Source organism: Equus caballus, chromosome 19 (assembly GCF_041296265.1).
Source record: "Equus caballus isolate H_3958 breed thoroughbred chromosome 19, TB-T2T, whole genome shotgun sequence".
In the NCBI taxonomy this organism is placed as follows: domain Eukaryota; kingdom Metazoa; phylum Chordata; class Mammalia; order Perissodactyla; family Equidae; genus Equus; species Equus caballus.
The window spans coordinates 22,013,853-22,041,791 of record NC_091702.1 but is presented as its reverse complement, the minus strand read 5'-3'; the positions used below and the strand labels follow the sequence as shown (position 1 = coordinate 22,041,791).

General features: G+C 41.4%; 1 protein-coding gene across 6 annotated transcripts in view; it reads left to right on the top strand.

The window, feature by feature from the left end:
* PLD1 (phospholipase D1) overlaps positions 1 to 27,939 on the top strand; it is a 201,813-nt gene that overhangs the window by 51,996 nt on the left and 121,878 nt on the right. For all 6 annotated transcript variants that reach the window (XM_023623137.2, XM_023623136.2, XM_070242373.1 and 3 more), the window contains 2 exon segments: positions 24,626 to 24,816; positions 25,082 to 25,209. In XM_023623137.2, coding sequence (XP_023478905.1) covers positions 24,657 to 24,816; positions 25,082 to 25,209 — 288 coding nt within the window. In that variant the 5' untranslated portion in view covers positions 24,626 to 24,656.

Below are 27,939 nucleotides of genomic sequence, written 5' to 3'. Positions count from 1 at the left end.
GTAAGAAATATTGAGTAACAATTACATTCATCAGGTGCTTCTTTGGACTCTGACTCATAGCCCAACATCCTCATACCTCTTGTGAGAGGACAGTTACTGTCCTGTACTTGGCTACAAATATAGGCCACTTTCTGTCTAAAAATAGAGGTGTGCCACATAAAGAGAAAATCATAAACCATATTGAAATAATTCAAATTATATCAAGTTTAAACTCAAATTTAAGTTGACTTGTGCTCAAAAAATGTGTTAATATTAAAAAGGATAAATTTACCTCCATAAGATGTGCCTCCTGGGTGGTGAATGAAGATGGTAATATCATACAGCTCTTGAGTATTATCAGTCCACGGCACAGCTCAACTCTTTGCCTGATGAATCATTCAGTATTTGCCAAAGACAATGTATTTTTTTATACATAATTTTTTTTTTTTTTTTTTTTTTTTTTGCTGGGGAAGATTCACCATGATCTAACATCTTTTGCTAATCTTCCTCTCTTTTTTTTTTCCCCTTCCCCAAAGCCCTAGTACCTAGTTATATATTCCAGTTGTAGGCCTTCTATTTCTTCCATGTGAGCTGCTGCCACGGTGTGGCTACTGACAGCTAGTGGTGTGGTTTTGTGCCCAGGAACTGAACCCTGGCCACTGAAGCAGAGCACACCAAACTTTAACCACTAGGCCATCAGGGCTGGCTCCTAAATGTATTTTTATTTGCTAGCTGATAGTACTTCTAAAGTCACAGGTTTGGAAATTTTTAGAAGGTAGTGGAACTAATGATATACTCCCTATGGATTCAGACGTTGCCTCCATCATCAGTTCCCTAGGGATCTTTATAGGTCCTTTATAAATATCTGTGTGCCATTATCCAGGTGAATTAAGGTCCTGATACAGCCACAGCAAGCTGGTTTTGTTCTCCCCGAGTATAACACTTCTGTGATATTTTCCTTCTCAGACCTTCTTCCCTCCTGTCATTAAAATAAGTATCATTTTGGAGCTGGTCGAAACCACTGCCTTTCAAACTACTGTCCCTATGAATCACCTGGATATCTTGTGAAAATGCACATCCTGTTTCTGGGATGTGGCCAAGATTCTGCATTTCCAGCAAGCTTCGGGGTGATGCCTGTGCTCCGGGTCTACAGACCACACTTTGAGTAAGACGGATCTCAAGGTTTTTACTGTCAGTGCTTCCCGGGGAGACAGGTGGTGGGAAAGGCGAGCGATAAAACAAACATTAAATGGAAGCGCCTCATGTGTTCATTGATGACCGTCATGACTTTGCCAGGTCCCCAGCTGGGTTCAGAGAGGCAGCAGGGCACACTGATTAAGAACCTCGGGCCCCACAGTCCTCTCTGCCACCCAGCAGTTGAGTCACATGGGCACATTACTAGTCTCTCTAAACCTCAGTTTCTGAATTTGTGATGTGCAGATAATATGAAAAACTCCTTTATAAGGTTGTGATGATTAAATGATACAATGCATATAAAGTATTTAGTAAGTGCTTGCTAAATGTTAGCTATTAGTAGTAATAATTCAGAAAGCATTTATTGAACACCTACTACATACCTGCAATGTTAAGATAGGTATGTAAAGATTAAAACGCAACACTTTAATTTCAACAGAGATTGAATTGGTTTATTTGGAAGTCCCTGGAGATTTATTTAAGATTAGATTTAAACTTGTAACTCCAAGACCAGTACCCTTCCTGCCTAATTCTTTCCATATGCTCATGGGCTGTTTCTTATGATGTGTAGTCATGTTAAAGCAAACCTGGTTTTAAACAACTTTAATTAAGTGAAACCCATGCTCTGAGTCACAGTGGATTCAACATGTCCTAACTTTTAAAACCAAAAGTGAGTTATGTTTGGTTCATTGGGTATGCTTGAGTTATCTCTGAGGATAGAAATTAAAGGATAGGTTTTTGTTTTGTATCTTATCGGCTGAATTGTTTTTCTGATCAACCGGAACTGAGCGATGTGAAAGGATAGGTATAATCAATTTCTGTTCCGGTGGATCAAATTCTGAGCATACACCTGCCTTCCATTTCGGCATCTACCTTTTAAAGTGATTTCAAAAGGACCGTCTTTGCATGAACTAACTTGTTTTTCTAATACAGACTGAAAAATTTGCACCCTGCCTCTTTTCCAACAAGCACCCAGCACAGACACATGTGAGGAGCTCAGTATTCCTACTTTTCACTCATCTTTTGTACCTTTCTTTGGAATCCTGTCTTGAAAAGGAAATGACCACTGACCAGAATTTATCATTTCTTTACCTAATTGTTTCTCTAGTTACTGAGACTTGTGTGCTTTCTCTTTTCTTTTTTTTTGTGAGGAAGACTAGCCCTGAGCTAACACCTGTTGCTGATCTTCCTCTTTTTGCTTGAGGAACATTGTGGCTGAGCTACCCATCTTCCTTTATTTTGTATGTGGGATGCTGCCACAGCATGGCCCAGTGAGAAGTGCATAAGTCTGCATCTGGGATCCAAACCTGTGAATCCAGGCCACCAAAGTGGAGTGTGTGAACTTAACTATTACACTACTGGGCTGGCCCTTTGCATGCTTTTTCTGAGTTTAAAATAGTTCTTTTTGTGATACATATTTTGTAATTTTTTAAAAAGATTCTTGTTTGATGGAAACTCCCCAATGTGACTGTTGTGTTTGTGAAAACATCATAATCTTGCTGAGCAGAGTCTTAAAATAGTGAAAACAGTGGAATTAAAGCAATATTCAGTGTCGGCATTGACAGATTGCTTTCTTTGAGTGTTTCGACAATGTCTTTTTCCCTCATATTTTTGGTTATAGTAGCAATTTGTTTATTTTAGTCATAAGAAATGTGAAAGTGATTTTGGCTGCTGGTTATTCCTCTGTAGAATCAAGGAAGATTGCCGGCTCTTTCTTTGAGTATTGATGTATGTTGATTGATTTTTACGACTCTGCTTATTATTCCTGTGTCTTTCCAGATTTTTACAAAAATAGCTTCATTGGGATATAATTCACAAACCATAAAATTCACTCATTTAAGGTGTACAATTCAAAGGTTTTTAGTACATTTATAGAATTGTCTTGACAGATTTTTGCCAGTAAGTTTTTCTTTTCTCTTTCAACTCTGTCTGTCCAAACCCCTCCATATTACCATTCCTTTAATGAATTTTACTACTACTTACAGTTTGGGCAGATATAGCTGCCTTAACAGTGAATTCTCAGAAGCTCCCAACTTAAAGCACTTCCTGATTACATTGTGGCTTTTTATTAAGTTTTCATGAGTGCTGTTTTAAGGATGAATCAATAATCTGTCAACTATGCGCATGTCTCACTGAGCCTGGTCTGTTTCTCATTACTCCTCCCTCCTTCCTTCCCCCTAAACCTCTCCATCCACACACATCCAGTTTAGCCTGTTTACCTTAAATATTGCATTGTGTCTCAAATGTGACAGAACTGAACTCTGATGGTCCCATTAGGGTGTTAGTTTACACAGCTGAAATTCATCTGGAAATCATTGTGCACTGCAGTAACTTTATAAGAAGAGCAGAGCCAGTTTTCTGTTTAGCCCAGTATCTTTTTTTATTTGTGAAAGAGCACCATTGTTCAGCCGGGTAATAAAAAAAAAAAATAACCAATTGAGAGTGATGTTACTTATCCTACAAAATCCTCTTTGGGGCAGTCCCAACTTATTGTTATTGAATGCTTTTTAGCTCCAGACCTCCAGCATCAAAATCAGGGAATGGGATGTGGTGGGTGGAGGCTTTGGTATAAAATCTAAATGCCTTAACATCACCTGCCCTGTACCCTGTGCCCAGCTGCACTGCACCATTTTTCACTTCCTAAAACCTGCCATGGTTATGGAGATAAAATATAGTGGTCAGACTGAAGAGACTTGTAGGGTTTGGCAGGACTTAGTTGATTGGATAGGGAGAGTTAGGGAAAGAGAATTGCAAGGATGAGTTCCAGGATTTGGTTTATGCAGCTGGGCAGATGATGTTTCCAATTCATTCAGGAAGGAAACAAAGGAAGAGAAAATGTTTTGGGATTTGGAAGATGATGAATTCTTTTTTGAGCATATTAAGTTCACCTGATGGGGAAGTTCATAGGCAGTTGGATATATTGATCTCAAGCATAGGAAAAAGAACAAGACTGGAGACAGTTACTGAGAGCCTGGTAGACATGAGTGACCGGGAATACAGAGATGGCCTCTGCCGTCAGGGAGTCCCCAGTCATCCAGGGGAGACAGAGACCAAGTGGAAAGGAATGGACTCAATGGTGGATATCACCTGGGAACCATAGAAACATCAAGGAAAGGAAACACCAGCATGTACTGTAACCATTAAAATGAGTGAGAGTTGGGTCGAGTGGGAAAGAATGATTCTAGGACCCTGAAGAATACTAGCATATAAATGTTGAACAGAAGAAGAACAGCCTCAAAAAAGATTCCATCTCAGTGGCCAGAGAGGGAGGATGCCAACTAGGAGGGTGTAGGAACATGAAGCCAAGAGACTCTTAAGGAGAATGAAGTTAGGGCTATGTAACAGAAAGGTTAGGTGAGATAAGAATGGGGAGGAGTCCTCTGGACTGCATAGTATGCAGGAGGTTATGAACTTGGTGAAACCTGGTGGAGTGTAGAGGTGGAGGCCAGTTGCAGTGGGTTGAAGAATGAGGGAGGAGTGATGAAACCTAAGGAGCAAATACATAGCTTAAAAAGTTGGCCTTGAAAAGGGAATGAGATAGCTGGATAGGCTCAGGTGAGGTCGGAGTCTGTAAACACTAGTCCATGCAGCTGAATGCTTTTTCTGCACCCATGTTTAGAAACTTTGGGGAGGGGCCAAGAAGGCAGGTAGTTGGATTGGCCCAGGATTGGGTTTTTCTAGATGACTGCAACAGAAGGACAATGGGACAAGCGAGTAGAGATTTTCAGCAGGAGAGGAGTTAGAGTTGTGGATCGTGTGCTCTCAGCTGGATGCACAGGGCATGAGGCCTGGAAGGGGATGAGGGAGACTTCACAGCTTGTCGGAGATGCAGTAGTTGCCGGCTATCAAAGCTTCTTGGACACATGTTGCCTTCGCTCTGTTCTACCCCATAGTGTGATGACTTCCTGGTTTTCATAATGAGTAAGTCACAGGGCAGATCTGTAGCCATTTCATCATAAGCCCTAAATTTAAGATTTTTTCCAGGTTTTGGGGGAGGATGTGATGCCACTAATCATTTATGTTCATCCATCCCACCAAAGGACGGTAGAAGTGATGTGTCTATTTTTCTGGTTGTATTGTCTCCTTTTCTAGATTTACTTCTTTTGCTAAAATTAAACAATCCATTTATGTTCTCTTTAATAAGTAGTTTGGTTAGGCACGAGGCAAGCCGACTAGTTTCCAGGTGTCAGGTTTTGATGAGGAGAGTTTATAGACTATTGTGTACATCTGAATATGAAGGCAGTAGTTTATAGGGAATGTAGACAGCAGAGAATGTGAAGTTCAGGGGTCATAATTTGAGCCTCAGACCTGCCACTTACACAGTATGACTCCGGTTAGGTTCTTATTCATTTTGAATCATTGCTGCTTTAGCTGAAAAGACGGCTAAAAATAATACTGTTTACCCTGAGGATTATTAGGAAAATCAAATAAGATGTATATGTGAAAAATGCTTTGGAATCTGGAAAGCACTATAACTGTTGTTCTCTGTTTTGCCAATACTGTGAGCTGTTCTAAGTCTTATTCATATTCAATCTTTCCTTGTTTGGTCCACAGTCACTGAGAGCCCAGTAGACACAACAGACAGGATCTAGAGATGAACTCTCCCTTCAGGGAACTCAGAGTCTTCTAGAGCAGACAGAGGCTGTAGAAAAGACTGTTCTCCATGGACTCATCTAGATGTAGTTAAAGCACTGAGGAGAGGCATCTAAACCAGCTGGGAGGTCAGGGGAGGCTTCCTGGAGGAGGTGGTACCTGAGACAAGTCCGAATGAATGATAGGAGTTAATCAGGCAGAGAAGGAAATTGGAGGAAGGCAAAGCTGCAGAGGAGAAGCCTGTTGGAAGGCCGAGAGGTCAGAGAGCATGGGGCATGTTTGGTTCAGTCCAGCTGAGCAGGAAGTACAATACCTTCAAAATCTTGACTATGAAGTCACAGTGAGAAAGAAGTGATAGATAGAGGGGAACATACATGTAATTGAGATGCTTGAGAATGTTTTAAATGCTAATAGGAAAAATCCAAGCAAGCAGGAGAGGTTGATAAGGGAGTTGATTAATGGGGCTATGAGAGGAGGGTTGGAAAGAAGCGCAGGTGGGAGATAGGGGAGGTGGGAGAAGGGGCTGTCTTCGGGGGTCTTGGTGCAGAATGAGGCAAATACATAGGGTAAGATGAGGAATAATGAGACAGTTCTTTCCCCAAAGCCCCTCTTATCACAGTAAATATTTTGTATTCCCAGCACCCTGTGTGGTACTCAGCACGTTGTGGTTGCTCAATAAATACCTGCTGAGTGAATGACTGCTGAACTGCTGGAGAAACCCCACCAACAGCAGGACTGGAAAGCGAGATGTCTTGCCAGTCTGGCTGGCACATGCTGCCTCTCTCCAGTTCGCTGGGTTTGGCAGCCTGTCTTGCCGTTTGCCATGTCTTGTTAGCATTGATGTAATCCGTGGGCTTCTGATGCTCAGGGATGTTGCAGAGTCAGGTGTCACTAGAACAGTTCTAGTGACCAGAACAGGTGTCACTAGAACAGCTCTGTTCTTGACGACTTTCATGGGAGCGGTGGCGTCTTGAACAAGGACCAAACTAGTTTTTTCCCAGTGAGGCTGGCAGCCCGTCCACACCTGCTGAGCAGAGTCTGGCTGCAGCTGAGACAAAAGCGGTTTATCCTGCCTGTCTGGTCGTCCTTCTTACCCAATTTGGATGGGGTTCAATGCTGCATTATCCAGAAAGAATCTGCCCCTGAAACAGACTTGTGTGAGCATGCAGTGACAAAAGTGGCCTGAGTTCTAGTCTTGTCCCTGCTTTCTCTGTGTGAGCCAGGGCTTCTGTCTTCTCAGCGCATTGAAGGGGGTTGGGCCAAATGAATACTGAGACCATCAGGTGTAATAGATGTTACTGACCAGGTTTGCATCTATCGGTTTCATCAGTCTAAAGATTGTATCCTCAATTCTTACCCAGTGTCTGCCACCAAATACATGTGCCAGATGGGTTAAATGGATTGGATTGCGTTAGCTTCTGTTTCTTCTCAGATACACACACACACACACACACACACACACACACACACACTCACACACTCACACACTTAAATACACACAGAGGAAAATAGTGCCCATTGATGGTGTAATTCACTTTCTTCATTCAATTCATTTCTTCCCAGCAAATGCTAAAGATGGGAGAGAGACCAGACTTGATTTCTCTCAGGGATGGCATGGAGCTTAACGACGTGCAGAGGTTAGAAGAATTAGGAGGCTGTATCCTGGCTCAGAGGAGAGAGTGGACTGTGATCACATGGCGATGCTAGCCATGGAAGGGGATTGAGAGTCTGGACACAAGTTCAATGCATTGTCACCTGGGTCCCCAAGGAGCTCATAGCTCAGTAAGAGTGAAAGAGTCGCCAAGAGATAACTTCACTTTAGCAAAAAAAGTTGGATTTGTATGATGGAGACCAAAGGAATGACAAATGCACTGAGTTTTTTACTTTCCACAATTTGTTGGCTTTTAGCAAACATGTCTGTTACCAGGTTTTACTTTTTCACTTCACTTGGCTAGAGTATCAATGTTTGATTATGGGCCTTTCCTGTTAATGATACTCATAGTAACAGTGGTATTTATACTACTATGTATTGAGTTCTTTACATCAGGTACTAGGTTAAGTACTTTATATGTAGTATTCTCCCATCATATTAGATATGATTAGCCTTATTCTACAGATGAGAATACTGAGGCTCAGAAAGGCCCAGAGTACTGCAAGTAAAGCAAGAGGTTACTAGTTGCAAGACTGATAAATGGCAGAGCCAGGATTAAGAGGCCCTGTTCTTAACCCAGGTGGCCACTCAAGGTCTGTACATTGGTTGCAGATAAGCCAAAGGAGTGAGTAAGGATGGATTGGGGGTTGAAGGTGGGGATCTGGTGACAAGGTGGATTCAAACCCAGTGGATTCAAAGTTCTCATCTAATTTTTGATTGACTAGTATTTTTTTTACCCAGCAAAGAGTTTTGAATGCTTACTATGTACATCTGTGGGGATGACCCAGCTTCCTGTCCCCCAGAGTTTATAATATGACAGAGGACATGAGGCATGCCCGCAAAGCTCTGAGATATGAGTGCCACTAAAGACTTAGAAACCAAGTGGCGTGAAGCTTAGTCAAGGGAGATGTTACCTGTGCCTTTGGGAGATGGGTGGGGGAGAGCCAGGAAAGGTTTAGTGAGAGGGGGTGTGGAAGTTGTCCTCAGGCCGAGAAGTGGAGGTGGGGGTATTTAAAGTGACAGGAGAAGGAGCATGGGTTGGGGAAGGACCAGGGCCAACTGTACACCTTGGCGCATAATTATAAATTGAACTCTCATGGAACTGCTACTCAGGTAAAGAAGCAGACCTGTGCAGCCACTCCAGAAGCTGGTCCCACATGCCCCATCTGAGTGCCAACCCTCTGATCCCCAAAGCAATTGCTGTCCTTGTGTTTCTTCATAGTTTTATCACCTGAGTGCTCATCCCTAGACACTAGCGTTTAATCTTGCCTGTTTTATCATTTTCTCGTTTGAGATGTATTTTGAGCCGCTCTTAATCTACAGGTTCCCTTGTATGCTTTTCGTTTCCTTCTAATTTTTCTGTTGAAGAACCCAGGCCTGGGCTTTGCTGATGGCATCATCATGGTGCTGTTCAACGTGTCCCCCATCCTCTGTATTTCCTGTGAATTGGCAGCTGGATCCAGAGGCCTGGTCAAACTCAGGCTCCATCCCTCGGACCAGCTTGACCAGACAGTAGTGAATGAGTATAGCTTGAGTAGGAGGTTGGGCTGTAAAGGCATTTTGAGGCCACATTGGAAAGTGCCTTGAATAGTGGACTTGGGTGTGGTCTAGCTGTGTGTGTGGGTGTGGGGGTGTGTGTGTGTATGTGTAGGTGGCAGGGGGCAGGGAGACTCCAGAGAGCCAACTTTTTAGGTTTTTGAGCCAAGGAAAGCATCTTAACAGGTATCCTTCTACTTACCTGTGTAGAAGTGACTCTATTGATCATGATGATGAAAGAGTGAACTAATCAGTATGAAATCTTGAAATAATATGTGATGGTTGGTTGTCATTTTCTGTGTACTAGGATGTATATATAAATAGTACTGTGATATATTATAAGGTTGGTAAGAATTTCCTATAAATACTTTACAAGTAAAACTATGTAATAGAGGGATGGTAAGTTCATAATATAAATACTTTTGTGAGCATTATAAATATTATAATAATAGATCTAGGGGGAAACTGAGTCTTAAATCAAGAAGTGTGAAAGGAACAAATCTATGAAGGAAGAAATCTAAGAAAGTTATTGAAAGAGAGGGAGATTTGTACTTATTTTGCTTAAGGAAATCCCAAAATACTCACTGTTTTTCCAAATGGCTTACTGAAAACTGCTACTGCTAGTAGAATTTAAATAGGGCAGTGGTCTCACAAGTATTATTTCTTACAGTCTTGAGAAACTTGTCAGCTTCATTATTTACCTTGTTTTCCTTTCTAAAAGTAAGAAGGCCAGTTTATAGTAATAGCAGCTAACATGTACATGGCACTTACTTTGGGCCAGGTATTATTTTCAGCATTTTGTGTGTCAGCTAATGTAATCCTCACAACAAGCCAGTAAGGTAGGCGTTATTACTCTCCCCATTTTATAGATTGGGAAATTGAGGCACATAAAGGTTAAGTTACTTGACCAGGTTTACACAGCTAGTAAGTGGTGGAATGGAAATTCAAACTCAGGTAGCCATTCGACTCCACTTACGCGGCTTCTCAACTAGAATCAGGTGGTGGTTGGGCCAGTGGCTCTGGTGTTTCCCAAGTTAGGAGGCTGCATATCTGTTTTCAGTCTGAAATATATGCTGTTCTTCATTTCACTAGGATTCGGGTTTGAACCCTGGCCCCACTGCACACTATACCTGAATGACCCGGCCCAGGGCCCCTCTCCTCTCCTCTTTGAGCCTCAGTTTACTCACCTCTGCAGTGGAGACGACAATAATACCTCCTTTATAGAGTGTTCTGAAGATCCAATAAGATCAAGTATAGGAGAATGTGTTAGAAGTAAAATGCTATGTATTGGTTATAATTTTAAGAATATTTCTTTTTATCTGTACTTCCATATTTTTTGAGGAATTTGTGAAATGTTTCATTATATTTTAAATGCTTGGACTCTTAGAATACAGAAAGGGACTTTCTGATTTGAAGAGTTAGATTACCTGGTGCTAAGGAGGGGAAATTTTCAAACGGCTACATTAGGGCTTTCTCGTTTTAAAAGTTTAAATGAAGCAATTTTAATAGCTCCTCCAGGAAGGCAAAAGCAAATATAACTTCGGTTTTGATGACTGTTTTTCTCTTACCTGAGCATCACTACCATTCATAGTGGAAACCCCCACTTTGTAAAGAAGAGCCATGGAGCATCATGGCCCTACTTGGAGAGTTAATTTATTCACCTCAAGAGGCCAGATTTACTTTCAGTTCCTGTATGACCCCATTTAACTTCATCTTTTTACTGGATGTTGAACTAATCCTCAAGCATAGTCATCATTTGTGTAGGCCAACTGTTGACTGCAAGGGGAATCGGTTGGAGTCTGCAAATACATATGCTTTTCCAAGGGTGGGTGAGGGACAGTGGGGGGCAAGACACTTCGAAGGACCTCGCATATTGCCCCATTGGGGGTCACCAGGATCTGCTGAATTTAGAAAGAATAGTGAATTTTATTGGTTTGCAAGGAATGCAAAGGTCATTAACCAGGATTGGATTTAAGGACATTACTAAAATGTCATTTATATTTGGTAAGAGTTTTTTTTTATTATTATTTGTTTTAAATGAAATATTTTAAAAATAGAGATGAATATTTAGGAAATTTTTAAAAACCCTATGTACCTATAGCATCTAGATTGAACAAATTTTATCATTTAGACTTGTATCCTTCTGATTCCAAATAAGAGAGAAAGAAGATGTTACTGGTATGTTGTCCTCTTTGTATCCCTTCTTAATTGCATTCTTTCCCACCCTCTTTGCCTAAAGGTAACCACTCTTCTGACGTTGTTGTATATTATTTCTTTGATTGCTTTGTGTATTATACTTCTGTGTATGTTTATGTTAATAGGCAACATACAGGATTGTTCTTTTTTTTAATTCTAAACAAAAGCTGGCTTTTTTTCACTAAAGTTTGTGTTGAGATTTATTCGTGTTGATACATGTAGTTCTGATTCACTTATTTTTTCTGCTGTATAATATTTCATTGAAAGCATAATTCATTTATCCATTCTCTGATAAATAGACGTTTTGGTTGTCCAGTTTCCTTTACTGTGAACAGTGCTTCAGTGCCCATTCGTATATCTGTTCTCTTATACCCCCACGGATGAGTGTCTCTGTGAATAAGCTTAGAGGAAGAATTGATGGGCAGTAGGTTACACCATCTTCGAGTTTATTAGATACTATTAAATTGCATACCAAAAGATTATTTCGGGGGGCCGGCCTGGTGGCGCAGCAGTTAAGTGCGCACGTTCTGCTTTGGTGGCCTGGGGTCGCTGGTTCGGATCCCAGGTGCGGACATGGCACCGCTTGGCACGCCATGCTGTGGTAGGCATCCCACATATAAAGTAGAGGAAGATAGGCACGGATGTTAGCTCAGGGCCAGTCTTCCTCAGAGAAAAGAGGAGGATTAACAGCAGTTAGCTCAGGGCTAATCCTCCTCAAAAAAAAAGATTATTTCGACCCACACTTCTACTAAGAGAATTTCATTACTTCACTGATACATTTCATTTCAGACTTGCAAAAATGTTACCAATCCGATGGATTTGAAAAAATATTTTTGTTGTTTTAATATGACTTCCCTGATTAGTGGAAAGGTTAAGCATGGTAAAGGTTTACTGGGAATTTAGAGTTTGTCTTTTGTGAATTGCCTATATATATATACCCCTGACCTATTTTCTCTTGAGTTTTAGATCTTTTTCTTATGTATTTAGTTTAGGAGTTCTTTATGTATTCTATGTGTGTCTTCTTCACATCTGGGCTTGTCATTTAATTTTGCTATTTGCCTAAGAGAAGTTTTAAATTTTAGTGTTGTTGAATTTATTAGCTTTCCCTTTATGGTTCGTGCTTTTTATGTTTTGTTAAGATTCCTTCCTGACCTTGAGGTCATAAAGACGTATTTCTATATTTTATTGTAAAGGTTTAAATTTTTGTTATTCATACTTAGGACTTTAATCCACATGGAAATTATTCCTATGGGAACTGTGGCTAGAGAACTAATTTGGTTGTATATTTCTTCATGAATTTCCAGCAGTCCCAGCATTGTTTGTTGAAGAGTTCATTCTTTCTTCACTAAATTTTTTTCACGCCACTTTTGTCATACACGAAGAACCCATACATGCATAGGTTTGTTTTGGGGTCTCTATTTGGTTCTACTTGTCTGTCTGTTTCTGTGCCAATACTGTACTGTTTTAATTTCTCCAACATTATGATAATTCCTTTTTCTTCTTCTTCTTCTCCCCAAAGTCCCCCATACATATTGTATTCTAGTTGTGGGTCCTTCTAGTTCTGCTATGTGGGACGCCGCCTCAGCATGGCTTGATGAGTGGTACTAGGTCCACGCCCAGGACCCAAACCAGTGAAACCCAGAGCCGCCGAAGCGGAGCACACAAACTTAACCACTTGGCCACGGGGCCGGCCCCTCTAATAATTCTTGATATCTGGTTGGACAAGTCTTATCTGCTTGTTCTTAGTTCTTTTCTGTTATGAATTTTAGGATCATATTGTCAAGTTTTGTGAGAAATTCTTTGGAATTTGAATTAGTAGATTAGTTTGGGGAAAGGAACATAATCATTTATTCAGTTCCATATTTATTGAGCTTGTGGATGTTGTTTCACTATTTTACGGCCTTTGTTTGTTTCTCATGAGAGTGTAATGGTCATTACTATGGTTCTCCTGAATGTAATAAGTCATTTTTCTCTGGCTGCTTTTAAGATTTTCTTTCTTTATACTTGAGCAGCTTGACTTTACTGTGTCTAGGTGTGATTTTCTTTGTATTTATTCCAGCTTGGGATTCACCAGACTTCTTCAATCTGTAAATTTATTTCAGTAAATTAGATAAATTTTTTTGCCATTATTTCCTCAAATATTTTTTTCTGCCTCATTTTCTCACTAGCCTGTTCTTCTGGGACTCACATGAATGTGAGATCTTTTGATATTATTGTATAGGTCACTAAGACTCTGTTCAATTTTTAGAAATCTTTCTTCCCCTTTGTCTGTTCTTCAGATTGGATCATTTCTATTGATCTGTCTTCAAGTTCACTGACTCTTTCTGTCATTGTCTTTTTGATGTTAAGCCCATCCTGTGAATTTTTCTTTTTTTCTACTGAGATTTTCATTCATCAGAAACATATTTTCCTTCACATCCTTGAGCATGTTATAATAATTGCTTTAAAATCCTTGTCCTTCTCAGCTAATTTCAGTGTTGCAGGGTGGCTCTCCATTGAGACCCTGAAGCATTTTCTCTTCAGAACAGATCACATTTTTCTGTTTCTTCTATGTCTAATAATTTTATGTGACATCGTAACATATATGGCAGAGATTCTGGATTCAGTTATGTTCCTTTCAAGAGTTTTGCTGTTTGTTTTTGTTTTTATTTTTATGAGTAGGCAGTTAATTAGGGTGGACTCCTACTCCAGACTCTGTATTTCCTGTGGTGGGCAGCAGCGGAAATCTCTGCTGAAGTCGTTTTAGTACCGTCTGAGTTGCTTTGGAGCATGCCCCATGCCTGCATGGTTCAAGGGTCAGACTCTGCAGAATTTGGTGCTCCCCGTGTGTAGCTTTCTCCTTTCCAGGATTTCACACTTCACTTTTCAGCTGTTGTGATTGCCATGAAACCTGTTCTCTGTTTCTTCAAGCCAGTAAGGTGATGGATTTTCTATCTGATTGAGCCTGCCCATAGACAAAAACAGTGCCATTCCTTTCGTCCAAATGTTGATTCCCTTCCAGTTTCTGCTTCCTTTCAGTTGTTCTACAGGCAGGTATTTTTTTTAAAATGTTTATTTTCATTGGAAATTATTTATTTATTTATTTATTTGAGGAAGATTAGCCCTGAGCTAACTACTGCCGGTCCTCCTCTTTTTTGCTGAGGAAGACTGGCCTTGAACTAACATCTGTGCCCATCTTCCTCTACTTTATATGTGGGACGCCTACCACAGCATGGCATGCCAAGTGGTGCCATGTCCGCACCTGGGACCCGAACCGGGGAACCCTGGGCCACCGAGAAGTGGAACGTGTGCACTTAACCGCTGCGCCACCAGGCCGGCCCCTACAGGCAGTTATTTTTTATATTTTGTCCAGAATTTATAGTCATTTCTATGGGATGGCTGATCTAATAGGAGTTAAACCTCCATTACTGAAAGCCGGATGTTGTCATCCGGATAATTTTTATATAAAGTTTCTCATTTTGTAGTTACCACAATTCCACGCAGTTGCTTTTCAGGGCTGCTGGATAGACTTCTTCTAATCTCTTTTAAACAGAGAGTGTAGCTCTTTGAGGCTTTAGGGTTTTTGTAGGAGTCTCAATTCTAGGCCCCTGCCCCCCACAGTCCTGGGATCATGTCTCCTAACAATCACATGGCCACAGAAAAGTAATCACAGGTCCTTTATCCAAGATCAAAACCCTCGGAGCCCCTTCAGCTTCAGTGCCAGTAAACTCACCTACCTTTAATTTGGTTCATCATTCTTGGAAACTGGAGACTTTCCTTCATTATTGTTTTTGTTGCTGCTGCCTCTGCTTTTATCCTTGACTGAGTCTTTTCAAAAGCGATTACAATTTATTCAGCAATTCTGTGTCTCTAGTGGGAAAGGGGCATCTACGTTAGTTGAATCCATGTTGTTTCTAGATGTTTGTAGCAGTGTTTTTTATAGTGGGCAACTCCAGAACATCCCCAGGATACAACTCAGGCTGCTAATCCCTGTATTCAGGAGGGAACCGAGCTCTTGTATAGCTATATGGACTTTGGGGAGAGGTCTAGTAGCTCCTAGAATAGCTGAGGGTGTGGGAGCAACTAACATTACTTCAGCATCCACTATAGACCAAGTTGTTAGCCACTCACTTTATATCATTTAATTCTTACAATTCCTTACTTGAATAGTATTATCTCCACTTTATACATTAGGAATTTGAGACTTAAAGAGCTATAAGTAACTTGTTTCAGCATAAGGAGAGACAGAATTCAAACTTTTTGGCTCAAAATCACATACCCTCCATGATACTCTGCTGCCTCAAAAACATTTTTTGTGGGTATATAAATGGATAAGGCTTTGCTCTGTTTGCCAGGAGTCATGAGAAAATCTGAGAGCTCATTAGCACAGGAGAACGTCTGGAGGAGTTTATCCAAGTGCGTTTGCCAGCTTCATTCTTCTCATAGGTGAAATTCATGGATTATCCTTGAAAACACTCTCCATGCTGCCTAAACTCACACTAACAGAGGCTCTTTGCCCAATCCTTTGGAGGGAAGTGAAAAAAAAAAAAAGAATCGTAGAATTTTAGACAGCTGGAAAGAATTTTAATGATAAACAAAGTCTGTATGAGGGCACGTAAGTTCTTCTAGCTAAATGGGGCTGCCACCGTAGACGCAAAGATCTGTTTTAAGAAAAAGAGGCAACCATAGTAGAAGTGATTATATTAAAACCCTTGAATTAATAGCTTCTTGATCAACATGTGTTCTTATCAAAAAGCAACATTATATTCAATAAAAAAATCTTTATTTAATATTCTGAGCCAGTGAAACAAAATTCTTCCTGGAGTCATTTTTTCATTTATGCTTTTTTGTGTGTGTATGAGGAAGATTGGCACAGAGCTAACATCTGTTACCAATCTCCCCCTTTTTTTTCTCCCCAAAATCCCAGTCCTAGTTGTGGGTCATTCTAGTTCTTCTATGTGGGGTCCCGCCACAGCATGGCTTGATGAGTGGTGTGTAGGTCTGCACCTGGGATCTGGACCCACAAACCCTGGGCTACTGAAGTGGAGCACACAAACTTAACCACTCTGCCACAGGGCTGGCCCCTCCTAAAGTCATTGTAATAGAGATTAACTCTATCATGGAAAAAATATGTGTTTTGTTCATATACTGTTCACCCACTCAATCGTTGGTGGGCTAAGTCTCCTGTAGTGAGAAAAATGTTTATATCACTTTACTTAGCATCGTTTGTCAGCAGAATAAACTGTTCCTATAAATTCACGTGCAGTTAGCTCCCTCACTCAGAGACCCATCACAACCGCGTGCTGTTCTATTCTTGGCCATAAAAAAAGTGAGTATTCATTTAACATCGAAGGATGTTGTTTTTAGAAGTCTTCCCACAGTTTTTAGCAACGTTAATTACCCTTCTTTTTATAAAGAAGCATTTTCCCTTTGGGATCTTTATTGATTTAAGTCAATCCAGTGGTTGTACAAAGTCTCTCACTCATCACACCTAATAAACTTATTAACAAACTTTGGAATCAAGAGAGGCCGTCCCCTGTCTTCAAATACAAATATTCGTGTGCACATCGTCATTCACAGAGGCAGGGGCAAAGCTGACTTACATGTTGGCTCAGAATCCTCATCTACATACCCTTGGCATTTGGGGTAAGTTTTTCTCTCCTGTTTGGGGTCACTTAGAATATGTTGTTTTCTCCAATGCTGAAAGAGGAGCTTTTCTTATAGTAGTGTGTCTGTTGAAAAGTCCTAAATACAGACCACTGCTTATGAATTTCAGTTTTTAGATGAGGAAACTGAGTCCTCAAGTGACTTTGTCCAGCTTAGTCAAGGCAAAAACCCAGGAGCAAACTGTGCAGGCAGTTGACTCCCATCAGGTTGCTGTGTGACCTTGAGCAAGTCACTTAACCTGTCTGTGTCCTCAGTTTCCTTGTGTATAAAAAGGGGGATGAGAACAGGATCCTCTTGCAGGGCTGTTGTGAGGGCAGGTTCAGTTAATGCATGCAAAGCACCTGGATCACTGCCTGGCACTCAGAAAGCACTATGCAAGTTTTCTTTTTATTGTTACTGTTAACTTGAGCACAGAGTGGATTTCTGCAGGAGGCAGGATGCTTCAGAGTTTCATGCTGGTTCCAGCGTGATCCTAGCCCAAGTTTCCTGGATCCTAGAGCCTGACGTAAGGTAGTCTTTACTGGGGGCAGCGAAAGAGACGGGAGAAGAGAAGAGAGGCAGGGAAGCATACGAGGGGGTGCGTTACCTGGCTAGCTGCGGCTTCCCAGATATCAGCCAGCTGCTTGGTCACATAGGACAGCTTCCTGATTGGCTTAGTGGTACACCATGCTCAGCACAGTCAGGTGAGGAGGAGAGGGAGAGGCGTGCATCTCCCAGCTCCTCCACACCCTATTCTCACAGGCGGTACAGCTTGCTTCCTCATGCCCCCTGCCCCCCCCCCCCCCACACACACACACATAACTCCTGAGGAAGCCAGGTTCCAGCCCCTGGGGCAGCATTTTCTCTGACTTCAGAAGGCTCAGGATGAGCCACTGCTTCTGTGGGTCTGGCCAGAGATGGGTGGAGCCAAGGTGCTGGAGCCGTGTTAGCTCCTGCCAGGCTAGACCATGGCGGGTGTACTGAAGCCCTGCCCTCAGCCAGGAGGAAGCCAGGATGGCTGGTGGCGTTTGGAGAAGAGGTGAGAGTGGAGGTGACGGGAATCTCCACTGAGCCAGTGCAGAGGCCAAGGGAGGCAGGTGGGACGGAGCCATCAGGGTGTCCCCTGCACTGGGACCAGCCCCACCACTGACCACTGCACAGGCTGGGTCAGCTGCTGTGACTCCACATCCTTGATTCTCAATGAGATTGTTGTGAGGATTAGAAGTGATACATGTAATGTGCCTTGAGTGCTTGGCCCAGAGACGGCACTCAGTAAATGACAGGTAATATTTTCCTATCCACCTGTATTTGCAGTAGATATCAATTTCCCGTAGCACTCGTGTTTGCCTCAGAAATAAAACATCTGTTGAATTCAAAGATACGACTGAGATGAACTAGAAGAAGCTGGTACTACTACAAAGAGGTTAACATTTAACCCTAGGCCATGTCGAAGGAAGTGACTAAGAAAACTCACGGCAGAGAACTGAGGCGATGCAAGGAGGTCAAAGGATTCAGGGAAAACCATGAGAACCACAAAGTGATTTTCATGCTAAAAGTTACTTCATGTAATTGTGGATTTGTTTTTGCTTTTAGCTAGGGGAAAGAGAGAGAACATGGTTTCCAATTCCTGTTCTGTAGACAGAGGGAGTCCAGCTTATTGAGCACTGTCGTCTCCAATCTTGACACCTCAGAGAGAAGACCACACAGGAAGCTTCGCGACCAGGTTGCTGTCTTAGTTGCTATGACTTCAGCAGCCTATCTATTTCTTGCATGGTATACTCCTCTCAGGGGTCCTTTCAGTCGGAAGGCCTTGACATCTGAGCGTATCTGTGGTATGTGAGGGAAGTGATGTCTCCTTGTGGCATTCACCAGATAACCTGGAGCAGTCAGGTTTCTCTGTAGACAGCTCACTGAATCAGTCATTTAATTAACAAATATTTATTGAGCAGGTGCTCAGCAAGCTGTCGGTGGTGAACAGTCACGGCTCTCATCTCCCTGCCTCCTGCCCTCAGGAGTGGGAAGATGGACACGTCAGCACATCAGCGTATGATTGCAGCTCCGTGGACAGGGCTTCTTAGCCTAAGGGTCTTGAACAGACGTCCATGAACCTATGAAAATATGTGCAAAATACTTGGCATGAGCATCTGTTTATTTTTTCCGGGGGCTGGGAATTCATAGGTTTTATCAAAGTCACAAAGGGGACTGGACCCAAAAGGGAACAGGAGCCACTGCAGTGGACACAAGTGCACAGTGCTATGAGGGTGTAAAGAGAGTAGTGTGTAACCAGCTGGGGAGAGGAGGCGCTGAGGCCAGGCAGACGTGCAAGGAAAAGGAAGGGCATTCAGTGGGTCTGACTGGTTAATGCCTTTGGTGATTGGTTTTGCCGGGGAAGGCTTACTGGTTTCTCCACAGCTGCTGTAGTTGAGTCCAGGATTCAGACTGGTTGAATGGGAGAGCCCCATTCTTAGAGTAGCCCAGCCACGAAGGCAGCTGCTCGTGGTGTGTTAGTTTGGGGAGCTAAATAAGAGATGAGAGGTAGGGAATTTCCTAGCCTGTCAGCCCCAAAAGTGCTGAGATGAAAGAAACTCTCCTAAGATTATTTTTTTATGGGTACTCTTCTAATAGATTTAAAGATAGTATCAGTGACCTAGATTCCCTTCATCTGTAGATGTATGTGCATTGTCACACTGGCCTGGCACAGCTTCCTAAGGTAGGAAGTGTAGGTGGTACTGTTTCCATTTATAGAGGAGATGCTGAAACCCTGGAGGCTGTTAGTTGCCAGGTTACAGTGATAAGGATAAAATGAACCTAGGTCATCAGACCTGTCCCCCGCACCACTGACATTTAATTATCTGTCCTAGGCTCATAATAAGCCCTCCATTGACATTTGGGCAACTGATGTTCCTTTTAAAAAATTCGAAGATCCATGTAACCATCAAGAGTTAGTTTTTTGATATGTTATTTTCTCAAAATATATAGTCTGGAATGTAAAATATGATAATATCGTTTACTTTATTCAAAGTCAGTTAAACTCAAAACATATTTATCCAAGGCTTACTGTGTCACTAGAGATTGAATTTAGTACTTGAATCCACATTGATGATTTTTGCGTTTCAGGAAGTATCAAGTCAGTTCTGTACAAATCATTGCTGTGTAATGTGTTCTGGGAGGTTATGTAGTGTCGATCCGCCAATTAATTTCACCATAAAGAAAAATGGGAAAACAAGAAATCCCTGTGACTGTTTAGTTTTAAATGATCTAATTATAATTCATTTCACATTCATACATTATGATATGATTTTTGTTCAGAAATTCATTGCATTTATTTCTCTTGGTAAGCACAAATAACGTACTGAAAAAACATGGGGGAATTTTGCCTGTTGTTAGAAAGGAAGCAAGGAGTAAATCACGGTTATCTTCACGGAATGAATGTTGAGCTTTCGTTGTTATTGTTCCTTTGTGAATTGTTTTGTTCTAAGAGTGTGTAACGTCAGGAGTACAAGTCTTCCAGTGTCCATCCCTCCTGCCACCCCTAGTCCCACCTCTGTCTGGTTAAGTAGCTGGACTTTGAAGTCAGATCAGGCAGGGGCGGGTCCAGCTCCATCGTTTCCCAGCGATGTGGCCCTGGGCAAGTTGCCCACCCTTGCTAAGCTTCTCATCTTAAAAATGGGGGTAACAATGGGCCGCAGCTCCTGAGCTTGTTGTGAGGATTCAGTGAGATGGTGCAATTAATCTTGTACGTGCCTGGTGTATAGTACATATTCAGCAAATATTAGCTAAGTTAATATTTATTTTAATACTAATAGTTATAGTTGATAAATGTTTATCTGGAAAGGAAACTATCTGCTCCCTTTGATGTTCTACTTCTTAATCGTGTTGAAAATTAAGATCAGAAGAAAACTCTTAATTTCTTTGATCTCATCACTGAATTACTGGAGGTAAATATTCCCTGCAAAGATTTTTAATTCTAGTATTCATTATCAGAGAGAAAAAAAGCACTATTTGCTTCCCGGATACAGATGCAAACAGAAATAAAACACAGTTGCTGTTATCGCTCCATGGGCACCATCTCTACTTGGTACCAAGAGAGATAATGATCTTGCAGTGTAATTATACAAGGAGGTAACAAAATCAATTACGTTATCTCAAGTGTAAACACTGAAGGCCTTATGCCGTTGCTGGTTAAGATGGGCTGTAGCTGTGGCAGCTGCTCACCCACCAATATAGATGATTTTAGATGAAAGAAAACATGAGTTAATAAAAGAAGATTTGACGACATAGAAGTGTAGGTGGCGTTACAGCTTACTATTCAAGAATGAAACCAGGAATATGATTGTTGGGTGAACTGTCATCACAAAGCAACCACGGACATAAGTGAAGGCAGTGATGGACAAATCATTTGGTTCATTTTCTGTTATTAAATAGCAAAGTCTTCACAAAATCACCAACAAATCTTCAAGCCCTTTGTGTCCACTGAAATTCCACATGATCTTGTAAAATATTGTGAACCATAAAAATAAAAGGCTAAGAAGAAATTCAGGAGGCTGTCAGATACATTGGTTTCGTAATTGCAATGGCTGTGGGGCTAGTAGGATCCCTTCTGAGGTTTGCTGATTAAAGTAGAGAACATCTTTTATTGTTACGGAACTGAAACTTCATATAAAAGATAAATTTATAGACATTCAAGCCCATAAAATAAAATCAATAATTATGAACCTCTATAACTAAGTTCGTGAGATTTCAGAACCAGACAAATCTGCTTTATAAACTCAACATTGACCCAGGTTGAGTGACCTTGGACTCAACTTTTACTTGAGTTGGACTTTTAGTTGCTTAACTAAAATCTTTCAGAATAATCGCAAATACCAGATAGGATCATTGTGAGTATAAAATAACACAACTGTGCTAAAATTGTGCTTAGCACATGGTAAACACTTGAGGATAAATAAGAGGATTCCTTTCTGGTTTTTTTTCTCATTCTTCCTTAGGTTTTTCGCAAGTTTATATGCTGCTTTTCTCTCTATCTGAAATAAGATATTTATTTTAGCTTGATCCAGTAACTCGGTACTATTTATTCCAGTTTTCTTATGGTGTGTAAATTACCCTGGGCTCTGTAGATCTTAAATTTACCATGCATTTTTTAACATTAACACTCTGTCCAAAGGAAAGTCATTTGGAGTAACCCTTGTTAATCTTTGCTATACTAAGAAAGTTGGCAAAGTTAACCATAAGCCTGTTTAATCAATAGAAAATACCTAAAGGCTTTACAAATTCACAGGTAGCCATGATATGATGTGATTTCTTACTTGTTTTTCCTTGTCTCATTTCCTCTAAGTTTTTCATTACTTTATGTTTTAAATAAAGCAAAACCTGGCTCATGGTTGGCATCTAATAAGTGTTTGTTGAATTGAGAGGGAAGGAAATAAATATTTTAATTGTGACTAGAGGCAACAGATGGGCCCTCAATGGTGGCTGAATAGACCTTGATTAAATTATCCAGTTTAGAAAACATTCTGCACCTGTTTCTCATATTCATATAAAAAAACTACTTGGGTTAATTTCTTGGGATAGGAGAAGAATTAAATTAATTGTCTTATAAGCGTCTTTATATACAGTAGGGTTTTTGTGTTAAAGGGACCCTAGAGATGAAATATTTCAACCTCCTTAATTTATGGAGAAGGAAACTAAGGCCCTGAGAGTTTAAATGGCTTCATCCTGTGGTGCTGAGCTGCAAAAAGAATTCACTTCTGATTCTTTCCACTTGAGTCAGCTCCTCAGGGCACTTGTTTATATTAAAAACTTTCATCTATTCCAGAGGCACTTACATATCTATAAAAAATCAACAGCCAGGGGCTGGCCCCGTGGCCGAGTGGTTAAGTTCACGCGCTCCGCTGCAGGCGGCCCAGTGTTTCGTTGGTTCGAATCCTGGGCGCGGACTTGACACTGCTCATCAAACCACGCTGAGGCAGCGTCCCACATACCACAACTAGAGGAACCCACAACGAAGAATATACAACTATGTACCTTTGGGGAGACAAAGGAAAAAAATTAAAAAAAATAAAAAAAATAAAAAAAAAAATAAAAATCAACAGCCAGATAAAACCAGGGTTGAGAACATCGGCTTTTGAGTTAGAGAGACCTAGGTTCAAATCCCGTCTCCACCACTTACTACCTATGTGACCTTGGCTGATTGTCCCAAGTATTGGTCAAAGTACCTAATCTCTCCGTGCCTCAGTTTCTTTATCCATAAAGAGGGGATGACAAACCTTCGTCATCTTCAAAGTAGAAATAACAAGCCTTCATAGATTTATTATTGATGATAAATGTGATACCGTGTATAAAGGATTATCACCAGGCTGGGTACATGCTAAGCAGTCAGTGCGTGTTAACTCTTATTAGAATATAAATTAGAATCGAGAGAGAAAATTGAAGGGAAGTGGTGTAGGCAAGTATAGTCTTATATTTTGCTAATAGCGGGCCACAAATTTGGCTTCAAGCTTCCTTACAGCCAACATGGAGAAAGAGCACGACTGATTACATAGTTCACAGCAAACTTAGTTATGTTAATTATATATCTCTAGCCAAACCAGGACCACCCTTGTCTACCCCCATCTTTGAATTTCCAAACAAGATCTTTCTCTATCAGACTCAGTAGTGTGGCTTTTAGAGACTTGTTGAGTTACAGTAAGGGCTGCCCAGGTTTGCCTCAGGCTCTCTTAGCGTTCCACACGGCTACGCGTCTTCCACTCAGCACATGCCCTTCTTAGGAAGGCCAAGACTTTGGAGGAGGCCAGAGATGAACTTGGAGCTAGGTAGCTAATTTTCCTCACCCACATCAGGCGCTCCTTAATCACTGGGACCAGCCTTTTTCATCTTTACATATTCACTCATTGCCTTTCACAAGGATTGAATGGTGGATGCTCAGTAAATGCTTGTGATTTGCAGTAATAAGTGAACGTGTAGGGGGGTTACTGGTATAAAAATGCCCCTGTTCTAGGGCTTAGTTATAACAGATTATTTCAGGCACTACAGATTTTTCATCCAACTCTGATGACAGCGCTCAAGGCTTAAATCTCGGTATTTTAAATGAAAAATAAAATCTATATGAACTCTTCTTCCCTGGGTACTGATGTGCAACGACCTGTGTTATTAAATGTCAGAATGAAATAGAATCGGTTTTCTTAAAAAAGGAGAGAAGTATAACTCTGGCACCTGTGGTATCTTTTGGAATAGGTATACTAATCAATTTCCTTTCAAGACACGTATATCATTATAACTAACATAAAGTTATGGCAAAACTTCACGTCTCAAAAGAATCATATACACTTTGCTTGGGATGTCACCTATGGAGGGAATGTAGAAAGATTATGCTATCATTAAAATATTTTTAAATCTGCATATTGAAATTATTGTAAAATGCCCTAAATTTTTTAGTTAAAATATTTAAAGTTAGTTATTTCATTATATTCTTTCTTTCCATGTATTTGTTAGAGTTAAGAATCAATTCCTTTTCTCTGAATAACCACTCCCAAACCAATCTCCCTTGAGACTCTCCTCACTTATCCAAATTAATAAAATTGGATGAGAGGTATGTTGGCATTTATTCAATGAGGTGGGTTTTTTCTTCCTTGTTTACGATTAAGTACCTGTCTCCAATTTAATTTACAAGCTAGGAATCATTTAAATGTTAAACAGGAAAATAAATGAAAAGGTTGTTTGCAATAACTGGGGCTCACACAGAGCTGGTTGACTTGTTTCCATATGCTATGTCTAAGCCCGATTTCAAATTGTAGGATAGGGTTTTATGGAACCAAAATAATAAGTCCTTGTGACCCTTTTCTCCTTTCCCAGGCTCTTGGCTTTTACCCCATCCAAAGCCAACATGTCACTGAAGAATGAGCCGAGACTAAATACCTCGGCACTGCGGAAAATCGCTGCCGACATGAGTAATTTGATAGAAAATCTGGACACGCGGGAGCTCCACTTTGAGGGGGAGGAGGTGGATTGCGAAGTGTTTCCTGGCGATCCCAAGATACAGGAAGGTATGACTGATGGTCTGAGCGCGGAGGAGAGAGTTTATCGGGGTTTCCTGGCAGAGCAAGATCTGAAATAACCTGCTAATGGTTGATCTTCCTTGCTGTTGTCCTAACGCTGTGCTGAGACCATTTCATTATCTGTTTCCTCATTGTAGCATGTTAACGATTCTTAGAAAGAGATGCCCGTGAAAAGCAAGTTATGCTAATATCATGTATTCTTGCAATATCATTGTTTTCTTGCGATAACTTTATTTACTTATTTATTTTTTAGTGTGCATCCCTTTCTCTGCCGTTTATAACACTCAAGGATTCAAGGAGCCTGATATACAGACGTATCTGTCCGGCTGTCCGATACAAGCCCGAGTTCTGGAAGTGGAGCGCTTTACGTCTACAACGAGGGTCAGAGCGTTTGTGGACTTGCCTTGAATTTGTCGATATATACTAATTAAGACAGGATCCTCCGTTTTCCTTCCTCCTAGCTATGACTGTTTTGAGCTTTTTGTTCATCTGCTTATCACTTCCAAGTCCTTGTCTCCTCTCAAGTTTTTGCTTCCTTCCCATTTAGTCTTTCTTCCTCTTACACCTCTTTCCCCATTCTCGAAAATGCTTTCTTTAAAAAACACGTTTAAGGCCATTTGTAAGTTTAATGAATTACAAAGTGCCTCTCCTGGGCCGCCTCTCTCTCCAGTCTTCCATTTAGCGTGGATTCCTAGGGTATCGCCATTCTACCTAGAATGCCAGGTACTGGCCAAGGAAAAGTTTAGATTTCCTAATGCCTGTTCAGCAAGAAAAGAATGATGCTATCTCGCTCTTGAAAGAAAAAAAGCCAGGATGCTGGATTGGCCAGTGCCATTCCCTAAAAGTCCTGCTGAGAGGATTCTGCTGGCATACCCGCCTCTCTGACTTGTTTCTAGTACCCCATCCTTTAGGTCCCGTTCACTTTTTCTCTTTGAGCACTGAAAGGTGGGGCAAGCAACATGTTTTGCTCAAGGAAAGCTACACTCTTTGAAGCCATTGGACTGGAAGAGACTGTCAGGGTAGCTGCGTTTGCTCTGTTACTGCCTGGATTTTGCACTTGTCAAGTCTCATGGGTAGAGAACTTTGCTTCAGGTTGGTGGGCCTTTGTCCCTTCAGGTTAAGCTGTGTCCATGGCAGAGTATGGCCACCATTGACTCCTGTCCCAGGGGAGGAATAGAATAACCTTTCAGCTGGGGGCAGGCTTTGCCTTCCCTTCCTGCTTGTCTTTGGAGGCTGGCACGTGCTGCCTTGGTCCTGATGGTTTCGTTGGTGCTCTGTCCTGACTGGCTTGGTGTCCAGCTTCTCTTTAGGATCTTCCTCTGAGTTAGGTCCGTGTCTCTCTGATACGCCACTGAGTGCCAACACCCGGAAGCGTCTCTTAGATGACATTTGCCTTCTTATTTTGCCTACCAGCTTTTGGATTGAGAGGTGATAACATGTGGGGGTTAAATGCACAGACTCCAGAGCCAGACTGCATGATTTAATTCTTGTCTTTGCTTTGGAATCTCTAGCAAGTTACTGACCTCCCAGCTTCCTCATCTGAATAATGGATACAATAGTGCCTACCTTATAGGTTTGTTATGAGGAGTTAATAGTAATAATACATAGCATTATACTTGTATTATGTAAGTATATTATATATTGTATTATGCAAGTATATGCTGTCTAATACTATGTATTATTATTATTAGGTATCTCCTAAAGTTATACATGAAGATAAATATTCAAGCCACCAAACCAGGGACTTCTCCTTGCTCATACTCTTCTGTTAACCACCTGAGTTTGGTTCAGTTCTGTTTTATTTATTTATTTTGCTCAGAAAGATTTGCACTGAGCTAACGTCTGTTGCCAATCTTCCTCTTTTTTTTTTTTTTAAATATGAGCTGCTGCCACAGCACAGCGACTGACAGACGAGTGGTGTAGGTCCACACCCAGGAGCTGAACCCAGGCTGCCAAAGCAGAGCGCACCTAACTTAACCACTAGGCTACTGGGGCTGGCCCTGGTTCTCTATCTTTATCTGTGTGAGAAGGCTAAGGATCATCTGCCTCCTCCTTAGAGTTTAGTTTACTAAGAAAGATGACCTGAATTCATGCAGTTTGAATGTGATTCCAGGTGAATAAAAAGGACCCTTTTTCTGATGATTGTGTTGATGTGCCAGCTGATGGCAGGCGCTCTGATGACAGCAGGTGAGATAGATGTTATCCCCTGCCCTCCCAGGCTGGAGATCCTCCACTTGCTACTCTAGCTCCTCCTCGCACCCCCTCCACCCTGTCTCTGCCCTGGGGGCTCCCTTGCCTTTCTCCTCTGGCAGGACTCAGACAACGGAGAGCCCAGATACGAGACTGGGGTCACCCTGGCTTGGCTGTGTCCCTTGACCAGAGACTAGGTCCATGCATCCTAGAGGTATTCTAGGCTACACCACCTAGGTTTGTGTAAGTACGCTCTATGATGTTCACATAATGATGAAATTGCCTAAAGACACATTTCTCAGAATGTATCCCTGTCGTTAAGTGATGCATAACTGTATTGACCCCAGAACTGGGTTCCTTCAACTTCTGGTTGGAGTAAGTGTCATGAATCCTAACTAGAAGCAAAGCAAGTGCTGGATTTGAATGTTTACTAGGGATGGGGTTAGATTCCAGATTTAAGAGTACAAGTTGCATTGATTCTCATGCACATGTTTTATATACTACATGTACACAGAGTGGCCACGCTTTAGAAGTCTGTCAAATATGCCAAACGTCAGGAATGAATGGCAGCAGGCCAGGAATCACCCATGGGGATGCTGACACCAGAGCCTGGATAAGCCAGCAGAGTAGGAGACATTTACTCTCTCCCACCCCCAACACTTATAGTGCCTAGATCTCTTGGTAGGGGCCCGTGTCCTCCAGGTGTCCAGAGTGCCTGTACCCCACCCCTGCAACACACCCCGTGGTAGCTTCCTTCAAGACCTCTTGTGCTTTATAAAGATCCCTCCATCTTCTCACCCCTTCTACCATCTCAAAACTCCCATCCACCAGGTCTGTTAGCTCTTCTGATTGAAATAGTTCACTAGTCACCAAGATGTATTTGCATTTTCATAAGAAGTATTTAAACATTTTAAAATGGAG